This window comes from Mustela putorius, unplaced genomic scaffold (genome assembly GCF_011764305.1).
Source record: "Mustela putorius furo isolate JIRA1106 unplaced genomic scaffold, ASM1176430v1.1 tig00000997_pilon_pilon_pilon, whole genome shotgun sequence".
In the NCBI taxonomy this organism is placed as follows: Eukaryota; Metazoa; Chordata; class Mammalia; order Carnivora; family Mustelidae; genus Mustela; species Mustela putorius.
Genome location: NW_025421527.1, coordinates 5,070,049 through 5,089,418, shown reverse-complemented (window position 1 = coordinate 5,089,418; position 19,370 = coordinate 5,070,049). Strand labels below are relative to the sequence as shown.

The window sequence follows — 19,370 nt, the reverse complement described above, 5'->3', positions numbered from 1 at the left end:
AACCAGAGGCTGATGGCTGTCAGTTACTACCTTCAGAACTGCAGGTCCTCGGGGCTGCCCCAGGCCCCCTTCTCCTCTGCACGCCGTCCTGACAGGAACCGTCCATCACACGATGGCGGACACACAGACGGTTCATAAATGTGTCACCTGCTTTTGCTTCTACAGTACAGGGGACTGGCTCACACATGACCGTAAAGAGAACACCAGGATGATATGGAAACTGCGCAAGGCCACGCATGATTTTTCAAAGCACATGAATGTTCTGAAGCACCAAGTTCTCTCACCAAGGGAGAGAATACATTCACACAAATGAAACGGGGAAAACCATCCCATGTTCCTCTTCTCGGCTCCAACTGGCCAGAGCCTGGTCGACAAGTGCCTATCCTGTGGGTTCCCTGACCTCCGTGCAGAACAGCCAAACAGGACAACGGGGCAGAACCAGCTCTACATGGCGCCATTCATCTGCCCCACACAGTGTGGGGATCTGCCTGGGCGGCTTCAACCCTTCTAGAGTCCCTTCGATCAAGTTACCTTTTCCTTTTCCAAAAAGTGTTAAAGCCTATGCTTACCGGAGTATTTCTTTATTTATTAAACAACTTAACTTGTCTTCTTAACTGCTGCTGGCATTTTCTAGTACGATTTTTCTTGGTGCTCTGGTTACAGAGTCGCATACTTCTGGTGAATCTGCTCCTGGCTTTATCTTTTCCAGAAGCCCTTTTGTTTTCAGTGAATGATACTGACAGTTTCCCAAAAGCTCATAGTGGAATGCTCCGATCTCCAGCCAAAACCTCTTTATTGAGCTCCAGAACTAGATCTCCAACTGCCTGCTCAGTACCTCCACGTGAATGTTCTAAAGGCATCCCAAAGCTGACAGAGATTAAAAGAGCAAACTGCTCTCCTGAAATGTCCGCTTCCTCCGGCTGGCCAGCACGCTCGCTTAAGTGCCACCGTTTCCTCCAGACGGACCCCCATGCCACCAACAAACTGGTCCCCCTGTAGCTATTTTTCCCCACTACAGTTCAGTGTTCACACATGAGCCAGAATGATCTTCTGAAAACACAAATCTAAAATCAACATCCCTCTGTCCCTTGCCTGGACCTAGCATAAGACCTCAACTCTCTGGACACGGTCTGCTGTCTTTACTCACAACTCTGGCACCGTGCTTTGTGTCCCTCTGGCCACAGGTGACCTGCCACAGAGTCTAACTCCAAGCTCTTCGTCTAGGACTTCAAATGTGCTCTTTACTCAAACCCCAGCTTGGGAAGCCAGTGGCTTCTCGTCCTTCAACATTTTGTCCTGAAGCCATAACTAGTAACTTTATCTAATTACGTGTCCCCCTCCCCTAATGATCCGTGCCCACACTGCTATAGGAACTTGACGGCGTGTTCCCATCATGCCTTCATCCGGGTGCCGGCTGCGCTCCTGGGGGTCCTCCCTCGCTAGGGCGAAGCGCTCATGAGGCCGCCGTCCTGTCTTTACTAGATGCCAGTGACTAGAGGAACACCACAGGCCTCAGCCTTTAGTAAACAAGGGAAGGAGTGGGTGAGTGAGTGAAGGCTGAAGTGCAGCGGCATCTCCCTGCCGGCCGCCGCTCCTCCCCCGGGGAACGAACAGCCTGGAGTCACTTTCTCAGGGGTGGTTTGCAGGGTTAGGCCCTGGTTCCAAACGCTCATGGACCCTGTTCTTTTTCTTTCTTTCCTTTTTAATACCCCCTTATCAATTTTTAATGACATTTAATGTGTAAATGTTTTTATCACCCCCCCCCCCATCGTAAGGTGCATGAAAACGATGCACTCGCCTGCCTGCTCCCTACGGTGTCGGTCGGGCCGCAAAGGAGAAAGCCTGGCAGACAGACACCAGTAACGGCTGCTGATTAATTACTTATCAAGTATTTGCTGAATGAATCTAACTATAAGTTTAGGAATTTTTTTTCTTTATTACATTGTTAAAAACTAAAGAATGCTCAAGTGTCTCAACCAAAATGGCTTTCAGTTCTCAAAAGTTCATGAATAATGAACATCAGGAGCAAAAACTTCTGAGGGTTTGTCGTTTCCTCTCACGCAGGAGCTTTCCGCCTCTAGGGGACGAACACCACCAACTAACATGTGTGCACTTCCTATGGGCAAACCCCTTCCCTGCACACTGTGATCTCATTACTTGGCCTGATTGCCTTATTACCATTTCACAGGAACGGATCCAGAGGCTTAGAGAATTTAGAAAATCTGATGAAATGTATGGATTTTCTCCAGAGAAGCACACACAAGCTACATACACTCATTTTATTGATAACGAGAGAGGCTCTACGGACTCCCTAGGGTTAAGTTACAAGCCCCCAAGGCTGAGATCTCTGATAAAGAACTTCTGATCACAGATGCCTTCTGCAGGGTCAGGCAATGTTTCCTGCATCTCGCTTTCTATCTTTGTTTCAATTTTTTTTTTCAATTCTTCAGACACTTTGCAGATGTTACAAATGTATTTATTATCTAGATTTGCTTCATGTCATTTTTGTATGCAACTGAAGCAGCTTTTATGAAGATTCCTAGAGAGAACTCTGCAGAATGATGTCCCTCTGAACACTGTCACCTTTTGTGAAGCTGGTGATTCTGAACGCCTAGATTTTTGTTATGAGGCACATAGGGTCACCAACTTTCCTTCCTATAACATAACATCACTTGTGATGATTAGATTAGCATGTGTCTTGAAAGTCCTGCACAGCTCCTAACAGATATCTATGAGCCATTTTTCACTGAAGAAACTGTGTGTAATGGTCTTTCTGCATAAGAAAGAATCATTTTTCCTGGTTTCCAAAAGCTGAGCGTTACTTGTTTTTATAATGGTATCTCTTCTCAAAATTCTTGCAAAGACATACCTTACCTTATTTCTCACATCTACTGAAAATGAGAACTTTGAAGACAACATTTCACATTTATTTATAGAAACACAAACCAAAAACCAGGAGCTCTATTAAAGGTCCACATACATGTATCAGGCAACCTGTAGGCAGAATGTCCTTCTTTTCCCATACAACTGACAAGGAAACAATAACCCGCTTACCTGTCATGGTCTGCACTACCCTTTCGCCGGAAGGCAGTGGCTCCTTCCTGTGAGGCCGAGCTAGCGAAGTGTCCTGTGCGGAAAACAGTCCAGGGCTGTCCGTTACTTTCTTCCGGCCACTGGAGTTAGGGTTCGAAACTCTGCAGCTGCCTTGCACTATTGCACTTGTGAAAAGGTTCGTATGTTCATCACTGCTGGCCGGATCAGAGTTGGGAGTGAATCCTCCAAGGGATAAACTTGGAGAACTTTCTGAACAGTCAATCTGTAAAGGCGTCTGGAGTCCCAGGGCCAGTGGGCTAGATTCTGAAGGCTCCCGGTGGACCCACTGCTCTTCTCTATTTATTAAGCTTTTGGAAGGAGAGAGATGGGGGCAGGACATATGACATCGGTGCTTCTCCTTGTGTTTGTATCGCTCTCCAACAGTTTCCTTTCCAAATCGATAGCGCTTCAAAGACTCCAAAACAGACCTGGAAGAGCCCGCGTCCATGGAAACCTGGGGCTGCTCGGAAGAGCGGTGTTCCCTGTGCTTGTGACGGTGCCTGTGCTTGTGCTCGACCATCCACCCGTAGGCCATCTCGGGAGGGACGCTGGGGTAGGTGCTCATGGAAAGGAGGGGCGTCCTGCTGGTTGTGAGGAAGGCCTCCTGTCGAAGCAGCTTGTGTTTCTTCTTATGGTATTTGGTGGGATTGAGCAGTAGGTGGCCGGCATGCATGTAGGAAGGGGGCGGCAGGGGGGTTGTGAAAGAAGGAGAAGGAGGGGGGGGATAGAGCGCGGGCGGGTACCTTCCGTAGTAGCCCAGCCCCAGGGGCGTGGCCGCCAGGGGCGAGGGCGAATACGGCATGCCGTAGGAGGGGTAGAAGCCGGTACTGGAAAGAGGAAAGCTAAGGCTGTGCATGAAGGGCATCTCGGCCATCGCCTCCCTCATCTTGGGAGGCCTCCCTCTCTTCTTTTTCAGATCAGGCTTCCGAATGTAGTGCAAAGGGTCTAAGGGGAAGGAGGGGTGCGCATAGAAACTGTTAAAATTGATTCGAAAAATAGTGGGCAGCAGGTCTCGCGGGATGAAGTGGTGACTTCGGTGGGTGATTCGAATCTCGCTCAGACGACTTATCAGCTCCTCCAGGTCCGCGATGAAGTCTGGGTCCTGTCTGCTTCGGAGCTGGGGGTATTTCTTTTTCCGTTTTCGCTTCTGCCTTTTCATCTTGTCGTAGCTGAGGTAATCGTGGTTCCTGCGCTTGCACTTATGCTTGTGTTTTTCTTTCAGGCCGCTCAGGACTGTGGAGGTTTCAGGGGGAATCAGAGACACGTGTTCAAAAGAATGCCTCCTCTTCTTCTGCCCACAGAACTTCTCCGCTCTGTCTGACGTGCTGTTATTATCTGTCCCGATGCCACTGTCGCTGGGGATGGTCTCATCGCTATGAGACTCGCTGATGGGAGAAGGAGTTGCTTCCTTCAGGGAGGTGAGCTCACTCAAGTGCGAGGGAGAATTGGGCAACAGAGTCGGGGGAGAGAGTCGCCTCCTCCCCTTGGCGGCCTTCTTCATGGCCAGAGTCTGAATCATGCTGCCCCGGCTGGAGTGTAAATGCAAGTAGGGCGCCGAGCTGGGCTCCACGAAGCCCGCGTCGCTGCTCACGGGGCTCTGGCCACCGCTGGTCCCGGAAGACTGAGAGCAGACGGGCGACGGCAGGATCTCAGAACCGCTGGCGGGCGACGGCAGCAGAGGGGGGAGGATCTGTCCCAGCGCGGAACCGGCCGCCTGCTGCGCCGTTTGCTCAAGGACCGCGAGGCTGCTGGGGCTGCCGGAAAGGATGCCATTTAAGACCGTTTTGGGTTTCCGACCCCTTCTCTTCCCTATGTAAATGGTTCCTTTCTTGCTGACATTTATCTGCTGGCCCAACTTAGAGCCGAAGGTGGCGGCGAGACTCGACACTGTGTTATGGAGCTTGGATTGCACTTTCCCCTTATTACTGGATTCTACGGAGCTTGAAAGGATCTGATTTAACAGTTTCTTCCTCTTCAAAGTCTTCATTTTATTTATTTTGCGGATAATTGTTTTCATTAACTGTCCATTGTTTCTCTTGGTAATTTTTTTATCTGGCTCCATCTCAAGGTCACTCATGCTGCAGACGGCGGGCCTGTGACTGTCATCCAGATCGTCTGGGTCCTGAAGCTGGTCCTCACTCTCAAAGAAGTCACTGCCGCTTCGATGGTTGTCACTTTCCGACTCCAGCTTGCTGGGACTCTCAGTGGCAACGAACGGGGCCACGGAGAGAACAGGAGGCTTCATCTTGACCGGTGACCTCATCTGCCTCTTAGGTCGGCCTCGTTTTTTCGGAAAAGGAGACACAGAAAGACTTTGTTTGAAGGAAGGAATTTCAATTTCGGGCTGCAAAATTGGGGGTTCCTGTTCTTCCTTAGACTGCAGAGAGAGAACTTTGGAGGCAGGGATTTTCAAAGTCCTCTTAGGAGGGCCTTCCAGCTGCGGCATCTCCTTCACTTTAGGTCGTCCTCTTTTGGGCTTATAGATACCGGACAGGAGGTCACTAGAGACGCACATGCTGGAGGGCAGCTTGTGAGCAGCGAAAGCCTTGGGCGATGTCTTTTCACTCTCAGCTAGGAGAGCGAGAGATGGCGCTGCGGACTTGCTCAACTTTGGCAACCGACGTTTGAGGAAGTCATGGTCGACAAATGAAGACGGGCCGATGTTCTTCATGAACTTGGCCGGCTCGGCATTACCGCCGGATAGTGAACTGCATGAAACGTTTTTGAAAAGCTCTGATCTTTCTAATTCTAGCCCTTTTGGAGACCGGCATGTGCTTCTTGCCACCACTTTAGTCCACCGAGGTTTTCTCCCTTTCCTTTTCTTTAGCGGTTTGGACTGCAAGCTGGAGCTCAGGCTTTCGGCAGCCTGGCAGTGCCTGTCAGACGCGCTCACCGCCCCGAGCTTCAGAAAGGGCTTGTTACTGAACAGACTAGTGAAGTTAACAACGGAGGGCGTGATGGCGTGAATACTGGACTCCGAAGTCAAAGGTGGCTTTTTTCCCAGGGAAGAGCTTATTCTTGGAATATCTATGTGTGTGGCTTTTGAATCAGCTAGCTCTTTATCGATTCCTTTACATTCCATGTTCACGCTGTGACCCACAGACCTGTGCCCGACGTTCAGGTGGGCACTTTCTGTAGGAAACTGCTTCTTGCCAGCAGATCCGGAAATGTCCTCCAGCAATTCCGTGGGAGGACTTAAAAGTAACGGATGAGGGGCCAACTGTGAAGACGTTTCAGGGGGACTTCTGGCTAAGGGGTTAACCGATGAAGTAGGTGACGGGGAAGGGAGGCTGCCCTCCCCCGCCGCGCTGAAAGGGGACTTTGCTGTGGACACGTCAGAAGCAGCTCCCGCCTGGAAGTCTGGAGAAGTGCAGTACACGGGAGCTTGCTTTTCGTGCTTCGAGGTTTCGTATGGCCCCCGGTCACTGGCTGAGAAACTGTCCTGCTGAATGCATGTTCCCTCACTAAACATTTCCTTCTCCAAATTAATGATTTCTTTTCGAACTGAGAACTTCTCCAATATGCTTTCTTTACTCTGCCGTATAACATTCTTCTCAAAAGTTTTGCTGGTGGTACCATCTTTCAGGGATTCCGGAATTCCCTGGCTTTCGTGACTACTGACGTTTGTACTACAAGAAGCCTTAAGTGGTTCCTGAGTGGGGAGCAGTGCTTCGGCCTTAAGGTTTATGGCGTCCTGACTGACCAGTCCCGCCACAGAACAAGTCACCAGTTTCCTTCCCACGTCCTTAGTCACCAATCCCATTGCGGAACTGGCTACGATCTTCTTCGCACAGTCCTTGGCCACCAGGCCGACGGTGGAACTTAACTTCTTGCCCAAGTCTTTATTAACCAGTCCGACCACAGTGCCAAGTCCTAATTTCTTTCCAGATTCCTTATTCACTAAACCTGGAACAATACCAATCCCTAGCTTCTTTCCTGAATCCTTGCTCAGCAGCCCTACTGTAGCGACAGTCCCTGGCTTCCGGCCCAGGTCTTTATTAATGAACACGGCCGCACTGCCGGCCCCGAGTCTTCTCACGGAGTCCTTGTCGACCAATCCTACCGCTGCGCTCAACACCGGCTTTTTCCCAGGATCTTTAGTTACCAATCCAACTGCTGTGCTGATAGCTGGTTTTTTTATTAAGTCCTTATGTATTATTCCCGCTACAGAGCCAACGCCTGCTTTCCTGATCAAATCCTTGCTAACCAAGCCCGCAGCAGTGCCAGTTCCTAACTTCTTCGGTTTAGTCTTGGAAGACTTAGAGGGAGGACAAGTTGCAATGAGCTGTGCCAACTTCTCTGTTACACTCGTTCCTCCATTAAGTAATGCTCTGTCCTTTAAATCAGGATCCCGGCTACCAACAAGAGTCGAGGATGCCGCATTAATGTAATCTGTCATTTCTGAGTGCACTGGAGAAAGCTTCTTGGACAGAGGACTGTGTGCTCCCTGTGAATGAAGACGCACGCTCTCTTCAGACTGGCATTCAACGGCTGCGACATCACCTGTTTTCTTGTACAACTTGGAAGGGTCCTAAAATTTGAACAAGAAAAAGGTTTCAGAGAGAATAAACCTATCACTTCAGGTCAGCATTACAAGTGAACAAACCGACTGATCACATATCAGATCAAAGGTAGGCAATCGCGCTATTTGAAAAAAGCCTGGCGGGTGTTACACTGTGCCACAGGAAGAGAGTTCCTCTGCTGCTGTCAGAGGCCAGCAAAGTGTTCTATCTTTGCTGAATTCCAACCTTCCATACAAACCTATATATATTACTCAGCATTTAGAGAAACCCCTATTATTTTCTGACATTGTTCTAAAAAGGCAGATTACCAGTCTACTCTTACTTTTCTTTAAACTGAGTAAACAGACATTAGCCTACAAATGCACTGTTTTTGAAAAGAGAAGTACTGTTGGTCACAATATCCCATGCTCCTTTTGTTAAAATAATTGCTCACAGCCTACCTCCTTCATCGTCTTCCAAGTTCCCTAACTAGTGCCGTATGACCCCCCCCCCCCACTGCCATTCCTTCAGCTCACGCTCGCTCACGGTCATGAATGGTCACTCCAGGTCCCTCTTCAGTGACAGGAGTAAAAAGGACAATGAAATACATTCGTACTTTCTTTTTTTTTTTTTTTCTAAGAAGATTTTATTTATTGGACAGAGATCACAAGTAGGCAGAGAGGCAGGCAGAGAGAGAGGGGGAAGCAGGCTCCCCATTGAGCAGAGAGCCGGATGCGGGGCTCGATCCCAGGACCCTGGGATCATGATGGGAGCTGAAGGCAGAGGCTTTAACCCACTGAGCCACCCAGGCGCCCCACATTTGTACTTTCTTTAGAATATAGTTTTATATGACATTTTAGGGCTAGAAATAACTTTAAGTCGTTAAAATAAATTGCTATCCAGTTCATGAATCCTCACCGTATACTTTAGAGGCAAATTCATGACTTCACACACCCATCTGTTTTACTTTTGGATAACAATTAAAGAATTGTCTTCTGGGGTGCCTGGGTGGCTCAGCTGGCTAAGGGTCTGCCTTCCGCTGGAGCCATGACCTGGGACTGAACCCTGCATCAGGCTCCTCGTTCAGGGGGAGCCAGCTTCTCCCTCTCCCTCTGCCTACTACTTCCTCTGCTCATGCTCTCCCCTTCTCTTGCTCTGTCAAATAAATACATTAAATCTTAAAAAAAAAAGTTATCTTCTTTCCAATTCCTCTTTTTTCCTTCAGAATAGGTTTTTTTTTAAACAACTGAAGTATGATTGACAGAACGAGTTCTTTTTAGCCATGAAAGAGCAAATAAAGACTTGAGCAAATGGAGAAACATACTGCGTTCATGAAAAGACAACATAGATGACAATTTGTCCCTCAACAAATTTATAAATTTAATACTATCCCAATAAGAATAATACCAAGATTTCTTTCAGGAATAAGAAAAATGATCACATTGGTCGGAAAAATAGGCAAGCAGGAATAGCAAGATCTAAAAAGAAGCCAAGCGAGGGCGCCCGAGAGGCTGAGCTGGCTCAGTGTCTGCCCTTCGATACCGGCTCAGATTGTGACTTCAGAGCGGTACAGAGCCCAGCATCCGTGTAGCCTACTCAAGACGCTCTCTCCCCCTGCCCCCCCAACCCAAACATGAAAAGAAGAAAAGCAAGGGGATAACTATACCAAATATTAAAGTATTTTTTTTTAAGATTTTATTTATTTGACAGAGAGAGAGATCACAAGTAGGCAGAGAGGCAGGCAGAGAGAGAGGAGGAAGCAGGCTCCCCGTTGAGCAGAGAGCCCGATGCGGGGCTCGATCCCAGGACCCTGAGATCATGACCTATGCTGACGGCACAGGCTTAACCCACTGAGCCCCCCAGGCGCCCCTGTTAAAGTACTTTTTAAAGCTTCTATCATGAAACCAGTATGGCACTGACACATGAAAAGACAGAAGACCCAGTGGAACAAGGCAGAGCAACAAAACACAAATTCAAGTACCCAGACACGAACTCTATGTAACATGGTATGACTCCTATAGCAGGGAGATTGGTAAGAACTGGGAAACTACAACCTACATTAACTAGATCTCTGGAATCCCACTGTGGGATTATTGTTCCAAGACACACAGGCAGAAATATAATGGATACAGAAAGTAATAAAATGTACACTATGTTTTAAGATTTTATCTTAAAAATGTGGTTTGTGAAAAATGTTTTTTTGTTTAAAGTTAGTTAGTTAGTTTATTTACTTATGCTATCTCTATATCCTATGTGGGGCTTGAACTCACAACCCTGAGACCAAGAGTCACATGCTCCCTCTGAATGAGCCAGACAGGTGCCCCGACCACTCTTTTAATAGCAAATCCCTAAAATGATTATCTACAGGCTAGTGGCTGAATAAACCAAAGTGTATCTGCAGAACGGAGCACGATGGAACACAGTGCTGTGATTCCCTTCAAGAATATATTGTTAAACAAGAAAAGCAGGATAGAGGAGTCCGAACATATGCCTGATTATATTAAACATGGGAGAAAAAGAGCAAAGATGAATGAAAATGGTGATGTATGAGGGAGCAAAGAAACCTAGAAGTTAGAGCTCTCTGCATTTGCTTATAGTAATTAGTTTTAAATATTTAAGAAACAAAATTATATCATATAGAAAAATATTCCAAATCTCTAAATATTAAAAACAATGTAAACAAATACATCTACCAAATTAACTACATAGCTACATGGAAGGCAATTATTTTGAATTACCTTTTAAAATATTTATGTATTTATTTTAGAGACAAGAGAAAGAGTGTACAAGCATGAGTAGAGGGAAGGGCAGCGGGACAGAGAGACAAGTAGACTTTTCACTAACTAAGCTCAGAGCCCCACACGAGGTTCAATCCCACAACCCTGAGATTATAAAAGCACTTCGTTACAGTAGATTTCAAATTAAAAAGTAGAGTGGTTGGGACGCCTGGGTGGCTCAGTTGGTTGGACGACTGCCTTCGGCTCAGGTCATGATCCTGGAGTCCCGGGATCTAGTCCCGCATCGGGCTCCCGGCTCCATGGGGAGTCTGCTTCTCTCTCTGACCTTCTCCTCGCTCATGCTCGCTCTCACTGTCTCTCTCTCAAGTAAATAAATAAAATCTTTAAAAAAAAAAAAAAGAAAAGAAAAAAGAAAAGTAGAGTGGCTAGTACAAGTGAAGAGATACACGTCCAGCACCGGGATCACCTTGTACATTTCCGATCTGGTACTTGGAAACACTCTGTTCCACAAGGAACTCTGGTTCATTTTAATGGGAAATAGCACAAAGAGACCACAGTCTTGAGTGTTAGAGGTGTTCACTGCTACTGGAATTTCACTGTTTATAGGCCATTTGAACAAAATAGGGGTCTTCCTAAGAGTAAAGTAAGATCTGCTTTTCTGTAACTTGCATTCACTGATCTGAGTCTTTCCTTCCCAAACTATATACAGTAAGTCTAACTGCTCTAGTTCCCAAAGCTTTTCACCCATCTGATCTCAGTCAGCATATTCAACCTGCCCCTGAGCAGTCTCACATCTCTTCTGGCCATTTCCTGAAGGCTGAGTTTGTTTCTCAATACTCTTTACATTGTGGAAACTACGGCAGAACATACCACCACCAACAGCTGATAAAATCAGAATTAAGGGAATGTAATCACTGGTTTTGGATTAGACTCCTAGTTTTGCTCAAGAGGAAACAGACTTCTTTGACAGTCTCCTGTACAACTTATGTTAAACTTGTAATTAAAGAAGCCTCTTACATTTTTCCCCCATTCTATTAAGAATCAATATACTCATTCTGTACTTTCACAGTTACTTTTCAAAACTTAAAAATAAAGAGGTTTCATTATTCTTAGTATTTTAAAATACATTTGTATCTGAAAACTGCAGCATTTCCAATTTTATAACTGACCTAAATCTGTCTTGTATAAACTATGTGCAATAACATGGATAAGCTTATTAACAGTAGTGAAGGAAGGAAGCCACTATGTACTATACAGTCCCACTCAAATCAGGTTCACAAACAGCATCACTAGTTACACTATTACAAATCAGGAAAACGGTCTCCCCCAGTATGAGGTAGTAAGGTATGACCTAGGAGTAAAAGAGAAGGAGCACGAGGAGGGCTTAATGGGTGCTGGCAGTTACTCTCTTTTAACCTGAATAATGGCTAAATGGGGTGTCTGGGTTTGTGAAGATTCACTGAGCTGTCACACTTATGAATTAAATGTAGTTATACTTCAATACATTTTTTTTTAAAGATTTTATTTATTCACTTTACAGAGAGAGATCACAAAGAGGCAGAGAGGCAGGCAGAGAGAGGGGAAAGCAGGCTCCCTGCTGAGCAGAGAGCCCGATGCGGGACTCGATCCCAGGACCCTGAGATCATGACCTGAGCTGAAGGCAGAGGCTTAACCCACTGAGCCACCCAGGTGCCCCACTTACAAGTTTTTTTTTTTTGTTTTTGTTTTTTTTAATTCTGCCTAAAAATAGAGATATATACAGCTCCCATAAGCTGCTGTAGGACTGGAATTGAAGCTGGATTTTCATCTCTGTCCAAAATATATATATGTATTTACATATATAAGATCTATGTATATCTAAGATATCTATATATATCTACTCATATATAAATGTATATTATACATTTAATATGTATGTATATACATATATATATATATGTATGTGTGTGTGTGTATATATATCCAATTAACGAAGATCAGCCTAAGGCAGGATCCCACAGTAAATGGTCAATGATTACAGAGAAGAATAAATTCAGGGCAAACAAACTAAAAGAATTTGCCATCACCAAAACCCCTACAAGAAATACTGAAAGGAATACTTTAAGTAAAGAGAGAGTCCAAAAGCAAAACAGACCAGCAAGAAACAGAGACAATATACAGAAAAAGTCACCTTACAGGCAATACATTGGCACTAAATTAATATCTTCCAATAGTTACCCTGAATGTAAATGGGTTAAATGTCCCAATCAAAAGAGACAGGGTATCAGACTGGATTTAAAAAAAGCAAGACTCATCGATAATGCTGTCCGCAAGAGACTCATTTCATACCTAAAGACAACTCCAGATTTAAACTGAAGGGGTGGAAAATCATTTACCATGCTAATGGACATGCAAAAGAAAGGTGGGGTGCCAATCCTTGTATCAGATAAATTGGATTTTAAACCAAAGACTCAATAAGAGATGAGGAAGGACACTCTATCATACTTAAAGGGTCTGTCCAACAAGAAGACCTAACAATAGTAAATATTTATGCTCCTAACATAGGAATAGCCAATTATATAAGCCAATTAATAACAAAATCAAAGAAACACATGCACAATAATAGCATGGGATGGAACACCCCCTCACTGAAATGAACCAATCATCTTTTTTTCTTTTTTAAGATTTTATTTAGTTATCTGAGAGAGAGAGAGAGAAAGCATGAGCAGGGGAAGGGGTAGAGGGAGAAGCAGACTCCTTGCTGAGCAGGGAGCCCAATATGGGCCTCGATCCCGGGACTCTGGGATCATGATCTGAACTGAAGGTAGATGCTTCACTGACTGAGCCACCCAGGCGCCCCTGGACCGATCATCTAAGGAAAAAAATTAACAAGGAAATAAGGGCATTAAATGACACACTGGACTAGATGGACATCACTGATATATTCAGAACATTCCACCCAAGCAAGAGAATACACATTCTTCTCTGGTGCACATGGAACATTCTCCAGAATAGATCACATCCTGGGCACAAATCAGGTCTCAACCGGTACCAAAAGACTGGAATCATTCCCTGAATATCTTCAGACCACAAAGCTCTGTAGCTAGAACTCGATCACTAGAGGAAAGTTGGAAAAGAATTCAAATACATGAAGGCTAAAAAGCATCCTACTAAAGAATGAATGGGTCAACCAGGAAATTAAAGAAGAATTTTAAAAATTCATGGAAACAAATGAAAATGAAAACACAACTGTTCAAAATCCCTGGGATGCAGCAAAGGTGGTCCTAGGAGGGAAGGATATAGGAATACAAGTCTTTCTCAAGAAACAAGAAAGATCTCAAATACAGAACCTAACCATACACCCAAAGGAGCTGGAGAAAGAATAGCAAATAAAGCCTAAACCCAGTAGAAGAGAAATAATAAGGATCAGAGCAGAAATAAATGAAATAAAAACCAAAAGAACAACAGAACAGATCAACAAAACTAGGAGATGGTTCTTTGAAAGAATTAATAAGATGATAAACCCCTGGCCAGACTTATCAAAAGGAAAAGAGAAAGGACCCAAATAAATAAAATCATGAATGAAAAAGGGCAGATCACATCCACCACTGAAAAAATGCAAACAATTATAAGAAAGAATTATGAGCAAAAAAAAAAAAGGATTATGAGCAACTATATGTCAACAAATAAGACAATCTGGAAGAAATGGATGCGGTTCTGAGACGTATAAACTATCCAAACTGTACCAGGAAGAAATAGAAATCGTGAGCAGACCCATAACCAGCAAGGAAATTGAAGCCGTCATCAAAAATCTCCCAACAGGGACGCCTGGGTGGCTCAGTTGGTTGGACGACTGCCTTCGGCTCAGGTCATGATCCTGGAGTCCCGGGATCGAGTCCCGCATCGGGCTCCCAGCTCCATGGGGAGTCTGCTTCTCTCTCTGACCTTCTCCTCATTCATGCTCTCTCTCACTGTCTCTCTCTCAAGTAAATAAATAAAAAAATAAAAAAATTTAAAAAAAAAAGGAAAAAAAAAAATCTCCCAACAGGGGCGCCTGGGTGGCTCAGTGGGTTGGGCCGCTGCCTTCGGCTCGGGTCATGATCTCAGGGTCTTGGGTAGATTTACTCCTGGGCTGCAAGGTTGGTTCAACACTTGCAAATCAATTAATGTGATACAATACACTAATAAAAGAAAGAACAAGAACCATATGATCCTCTCAAAAGATGCTGAAAAAGCATTTGACAAAGTACAGCATCCTTTCTTGATCAAAAAACTCTTCAGAGTGTAGGAACAGAGGATACATACCTCAATATCATCAAAGCCATCTATGAAAAACCCACAGCAAATATCATTCTCAATGGGGAACAACTGAGAGCTTTCCCCCTAAGGTCAGGAGCACAGCAGGGATGTCCATTATCACCACTGCTGTTCAACATAGTACTAGAAGTCCTAGCCTCAGCAATCAGAAAACAAAAAGAAATAAAAGACATCAGAATTGGGAGAGAAGAAGTCAAACTTTCACTCTTTGCAGATGATTTAACACTTTATGTGGAAAACCCAAAAGACTCCAGGCCAAAACTGCTAGAACAGGAATTCAGGATATAAAATCAATGCTCAGAAATCAGTTTCATTTCTATACACCAACAACAAGACAGAATAAAGAGAAATTAAGGAGTCAATTCCACTTAAAATTGCAACCAAAACCAAAAGATACCTAGGAATAAATCTAACCAAAGAGGCAAATATATAAAGTATATTTATATATAAATATATAAAGAAAACTATAAAGTACCTTTGAAAGAAATTGAGGAAGACATAAAGAAATGGAAAAACATTTCATGCTCACAGATTGCAGGAATAAATATTGCTAAGATGTCTATGCTACCTAAAGCAACCTACACATTTAATGCAATTCCTATCAAAATACCATCAATGTTTTTCACAGAAATGGAACAAATAATCCCAGAATTTGTATGGAACCAGTAAAGACCCCGAACAGCCAGAGGAATGTTGAAAAAGAAAAGCAAAGCTGGTGGCATCACAATTCAATAGACTTCGAGCTCTATTACAAAGCTGTAATTATGAACACAGTATGGTACTAAAAACAGACACATAGATCAATGAAACAGAACAGAGCACTCAGAAATGGACCCTCAACTCTATGGTCGGCTAATCTTTGACAAAGCAGGAAAGACTATCCAATGGAAAAAAAAGACAGTCTCTTTGAAAATTGGACAGCCACATGCAGAAGAATGAAACTGGAGCATTTCCTTACACCACATACAAACACAGACTCAAAATGATGAAAGACCTCAATGTGAGACAGGAATCCATCAAAATCCGTGAGAACACAGGCAGCAACCTCTTTGACCTCAGCCTCAATAACCTCTTCGACCTCAGCCACAGCCACCTTCTTAGACACACCACCAAAGGCAAGGGAAGCAAGGGGAAGAATGAACTATTGGAACTTGATCAACATACGAAGATTCTGCACAGCAAAGGAAACAGTCAATAAAACCAAAAGACAACTGGCAGAATGGGAGAAGCAATGACATACCAGATAAAGTGCTAGTATCCAAAATCTAAAGAGAACTTACCAAATTTAACACCCAAGAAACAAAATAATCCAATCATGAAATGGGCAGAAGACATGAACAGACATTTCCGCAAAGACATCCAAATGGCCAACAGACACATGAAAAAGCGCTCCACATCCCTTGACATTAGGTAAATACAAATCAAAACTGTAATGAGATACCACCTCACATCAGTCAGAATAGCTAAAATTAGTAAGTCGGGAAATGACAAATGTTGGCGAGGATGCGGAGAAAGGGGAACCCTCCTACACTGCTGCTGGGAATGCAAACTGGTGCAGCCACTCTGGAAAACAGGACAGGGGTTCCTCAAAAAGTTAAAAATAGAGCCACCATACAACCCAGCAACTGCAGTACTGGGCATTTACCCTAAAGATACAAATGTAGAGATCTGAAGGGGCACCCGCGCCCCCCAGTGTTTATAGCAGCAATGTCTACAATAGCCAAACTACGGAAAGAGTCCAGACGTCCACTGACAGATGAATGGATAATGAAGATGTGATATACATATATGTAATATTCCATTATATAGATAATGGAATATTATGCAGCCACAAAAAAAAAAAAAAAAAGAAATCTTGCCATTTGCAATGACGTGGATGGAACTAGATGGTATTCTGCTAAGTGAAAAAGTCGATCAGAGAAAGACAATGATCATATGATCTCCCTGATCTGAGGAATCTGAGAAACAAGACAGAGGATCACGGGGGCAGGGAGGGAAAAACGAAACAAGAGAAACCAGAGAGGGAGACAAACCATAAGAGGCTCCGAATCTCAGGAAATAAACTGAGGGTTGCTGGAGTGGTGGCGCTGGGAGGGATGCAGTGGCTGGGTGGTGGAAACTGGGGAAGGTACGTGCTATGGTCAGTGCTGTATATTGTATAAGACTGATGAATCACAGACCTGTACCCCTGAAACAAACATTATATGCTAAAAAAAAAAAAAAAAAAAAAAAAAAAAACTGTATAAACTTTAAAAAAAGGAAGAAAAACAACAAAGACATACATAGATAATTCGGTTTTTCTTCCAAATCATGATATAATATTAGATTAACTGAGACGTCGAGGTGCTGCCAGCCCACGGTCCCCGCCAGTAGGCGACTGACGGGCTCAAACCCAGTCTCACTCCGGTCAGAGCTCTCAACCCTTCCCGCCAACAGAACAGTCTCTCCAGCTCTCCAGCTGCTCCCACGGCGCGCCTGCAAAGGTCAAGCCCTCCTGAAGACAACAATCTTCACCACATTTTCCATGAATTGTTCTTTTCTTTTTAAATTATTGATCTACTTTAGATTGTGAAAATAATCTGTGAGTAGGTCAGCTTTTTATCTCAAAAGGAGTTTTTCCATTACTCACTTCATGTTCCTTTACTTGAAATACATTCAGCATCTAATTTACTCATATTTGAATCTTCCTTTAAGCTCTCCATTTTGTGTCACTCACAGTTATGTTTACTACTGAGCCACTAATACAAAAGACTGATCCTATAACTTCATACCAAGTTTTAATACTTGGAAAGACTGATTTTTCTTTGTACTCCTGCAGAATTTCCTTGGCTATTTTATTTATAACATTATTGAGGTATAATTCAGTTATACCTAAAATTTCCTCTTTTAAAGCACAAATTCAATGGTTTTTAGTATATTCACAGACTTGTATATCCCAAACCACTACCTTTAGAACATCTGTATAAGGACTCCTGATTAGTTCTGCATTAGGTAAACTTCCAGGTGGCCTTGAGATGCATTTGAAATTTCAAGAATGTCCAAATGACTTTAATTTTGTATATTACAGTAGGGGGAAAAAAATCTAAACACCAACATTAATACCATAATAATGAATCGAATTAATTTAGTAAAACTTTCTGGTGTTACCAGATATTTATAATTTTATTCAAAATAGACCCCAAACAGTTGCTCTCAAGTTTAGTTCTAAATATTTCACAAATAACATTGCTTTCATGAATAAATTTGGTTTGTTTGTTTTTTCTTTTTAAGATTTTATCTATTTATTTATTTGACACAGAGACAGATCACAAGTAGGCAGAGAGGCAAGCAGAGAGGGGGGGAAGCAGGCTTCCCACTGAGCAGAGCCCAATGTGGGGCTTGATCCCAGGACCCTGGGATCATGACCTGAGCCAAAGGCAGAGGCTTAACCCACTGAGGCACCCAGGTGCCCCTCATGAATCAATTTTTTGTTAGATTTTCTTTTCTTTCTTTTTTGTTTTAAAGATTTTATTTATTTATTTGACAGACAAAGATGACGGGTAGGCAGAGAGAGAGAGGAGCAAGCAGGCTCCCCAATGAGGAGAGAGCCCGATGTGGGGCTTGATCCCAGGACCCTGAGATCATGACCTGAGCTGAAGGCAGAGTCTTTAACCCACTGAGCCATCCAGGCGCCCCTGTTAGATTTTCTAACTCTACACTGATGATAGTCACGAACACTGATTTTACTTACTTTACAGTCTTGAATTCTTGCTTAATCAAGAACTTATTTTTTCAGAAAGTAGTAAGTACCTACTGTTTAAGCACAAAGAACAACAGCAGTGACAAAATCCCTTTTACCATGGAGCATTCACTCTAATACGCCAACAGGGTAGAGACAGTACAAAGGTGAGTCAACTATTGCACATCTCGAAAGCGAGACGTGCTACGCACAAGCTGCAGAGTGTGGGAGAGGAGGAGAAACTATGGCTGGAGTGCATTCACAGTGTTAACAAAGGTTGTTAGGGACGTCCTGACTGAGAAGACCATATCGGCACAGAAACCCAACGCAAAGGAGGTGAAGGAGGAATGTACAGACACCTGAGAAAAGAATATTATCCCAAAGAAGAAACAGTGAGAGCAAAGGCCCCGAGGCAAGACCTCCTCTGGTGTAATCAAGGAAGTGAGGTCGGGCAGGAGCTAGAGAGGCAGACTGGACACATTTTTGTTAGTCCAAAAGATGGGAAGCCATTGGAAGGTTTTATGCAAAGAGGTATGTGACCTGATTCTTCTTTCAACAAATATACATGGAGTTCCTACTCAGCATTGGAGATATAGCAAAGAATAAACACAAAAATTCCTCTGAAAGGCAGAGTGGGGGGCTGTGGGGGGTATGGAGGGGAAGGGAGGGGAAAAATGAACCAAGATGGGACCTGGGAGGGAGACAAACCATAAGAGACTCTTAACCTCGGGAAACCAACTGAGGGTTGCTGGAGACGAGGGAGGTGGGAGCGAATGCGGGGTGACGGACATTGGGGAGGGTGTGTGCTATGGTGAGTGCTGAGAAATGTGTAAGACTGGTGATCCACAGACCTGTACCCCTGGGGAAAATAATACATTATATGTTAATAAAAATAATTCCTGCTTGGGACACCTGGGTGGCTCAGTGGTTAAGCCGCTGCCTTCGGCTCAGATCATGATTCCAGGGTCCTGGGATCGAGTCCCGCAGTGGGCTCCTTGCTCGGCAGGGAGCCTGCTTCTCTCT

The 19,370-nt window shown here is 44.1% G+C and overlaps 1 protein-coding gene across 10 annotated transcripts in view; it reads right to left on the bottom strand.

Moving 5' to 3' along the window:
* The window catches only part of ASH1L (ASH1 like histone lysine methyltransferase), a 183,478-nt gene that overhangs the window by 108,768 nt on the left and 55,340 nt on the right, over positions 1–19,370 (bottom strand). For all 10 annotated transcript variants that reach the window (XR_201234.3, XM_045086805.1, XM_045086802.1 and 7 more), the window contains one exon: positions 3,055–7,624. Coding sequence is in view for 9 of the 10 variants with exons in the window: in XM_045086805.1 (XP_044942740.1) it covers positions 3,055–7,624 (4,570 nt within the window). In the remaining variant the exon portion in view is untranslated. The remainder of the gene's footprint in view (positions 1–3,054; positions 7,625–19,370) is intronic.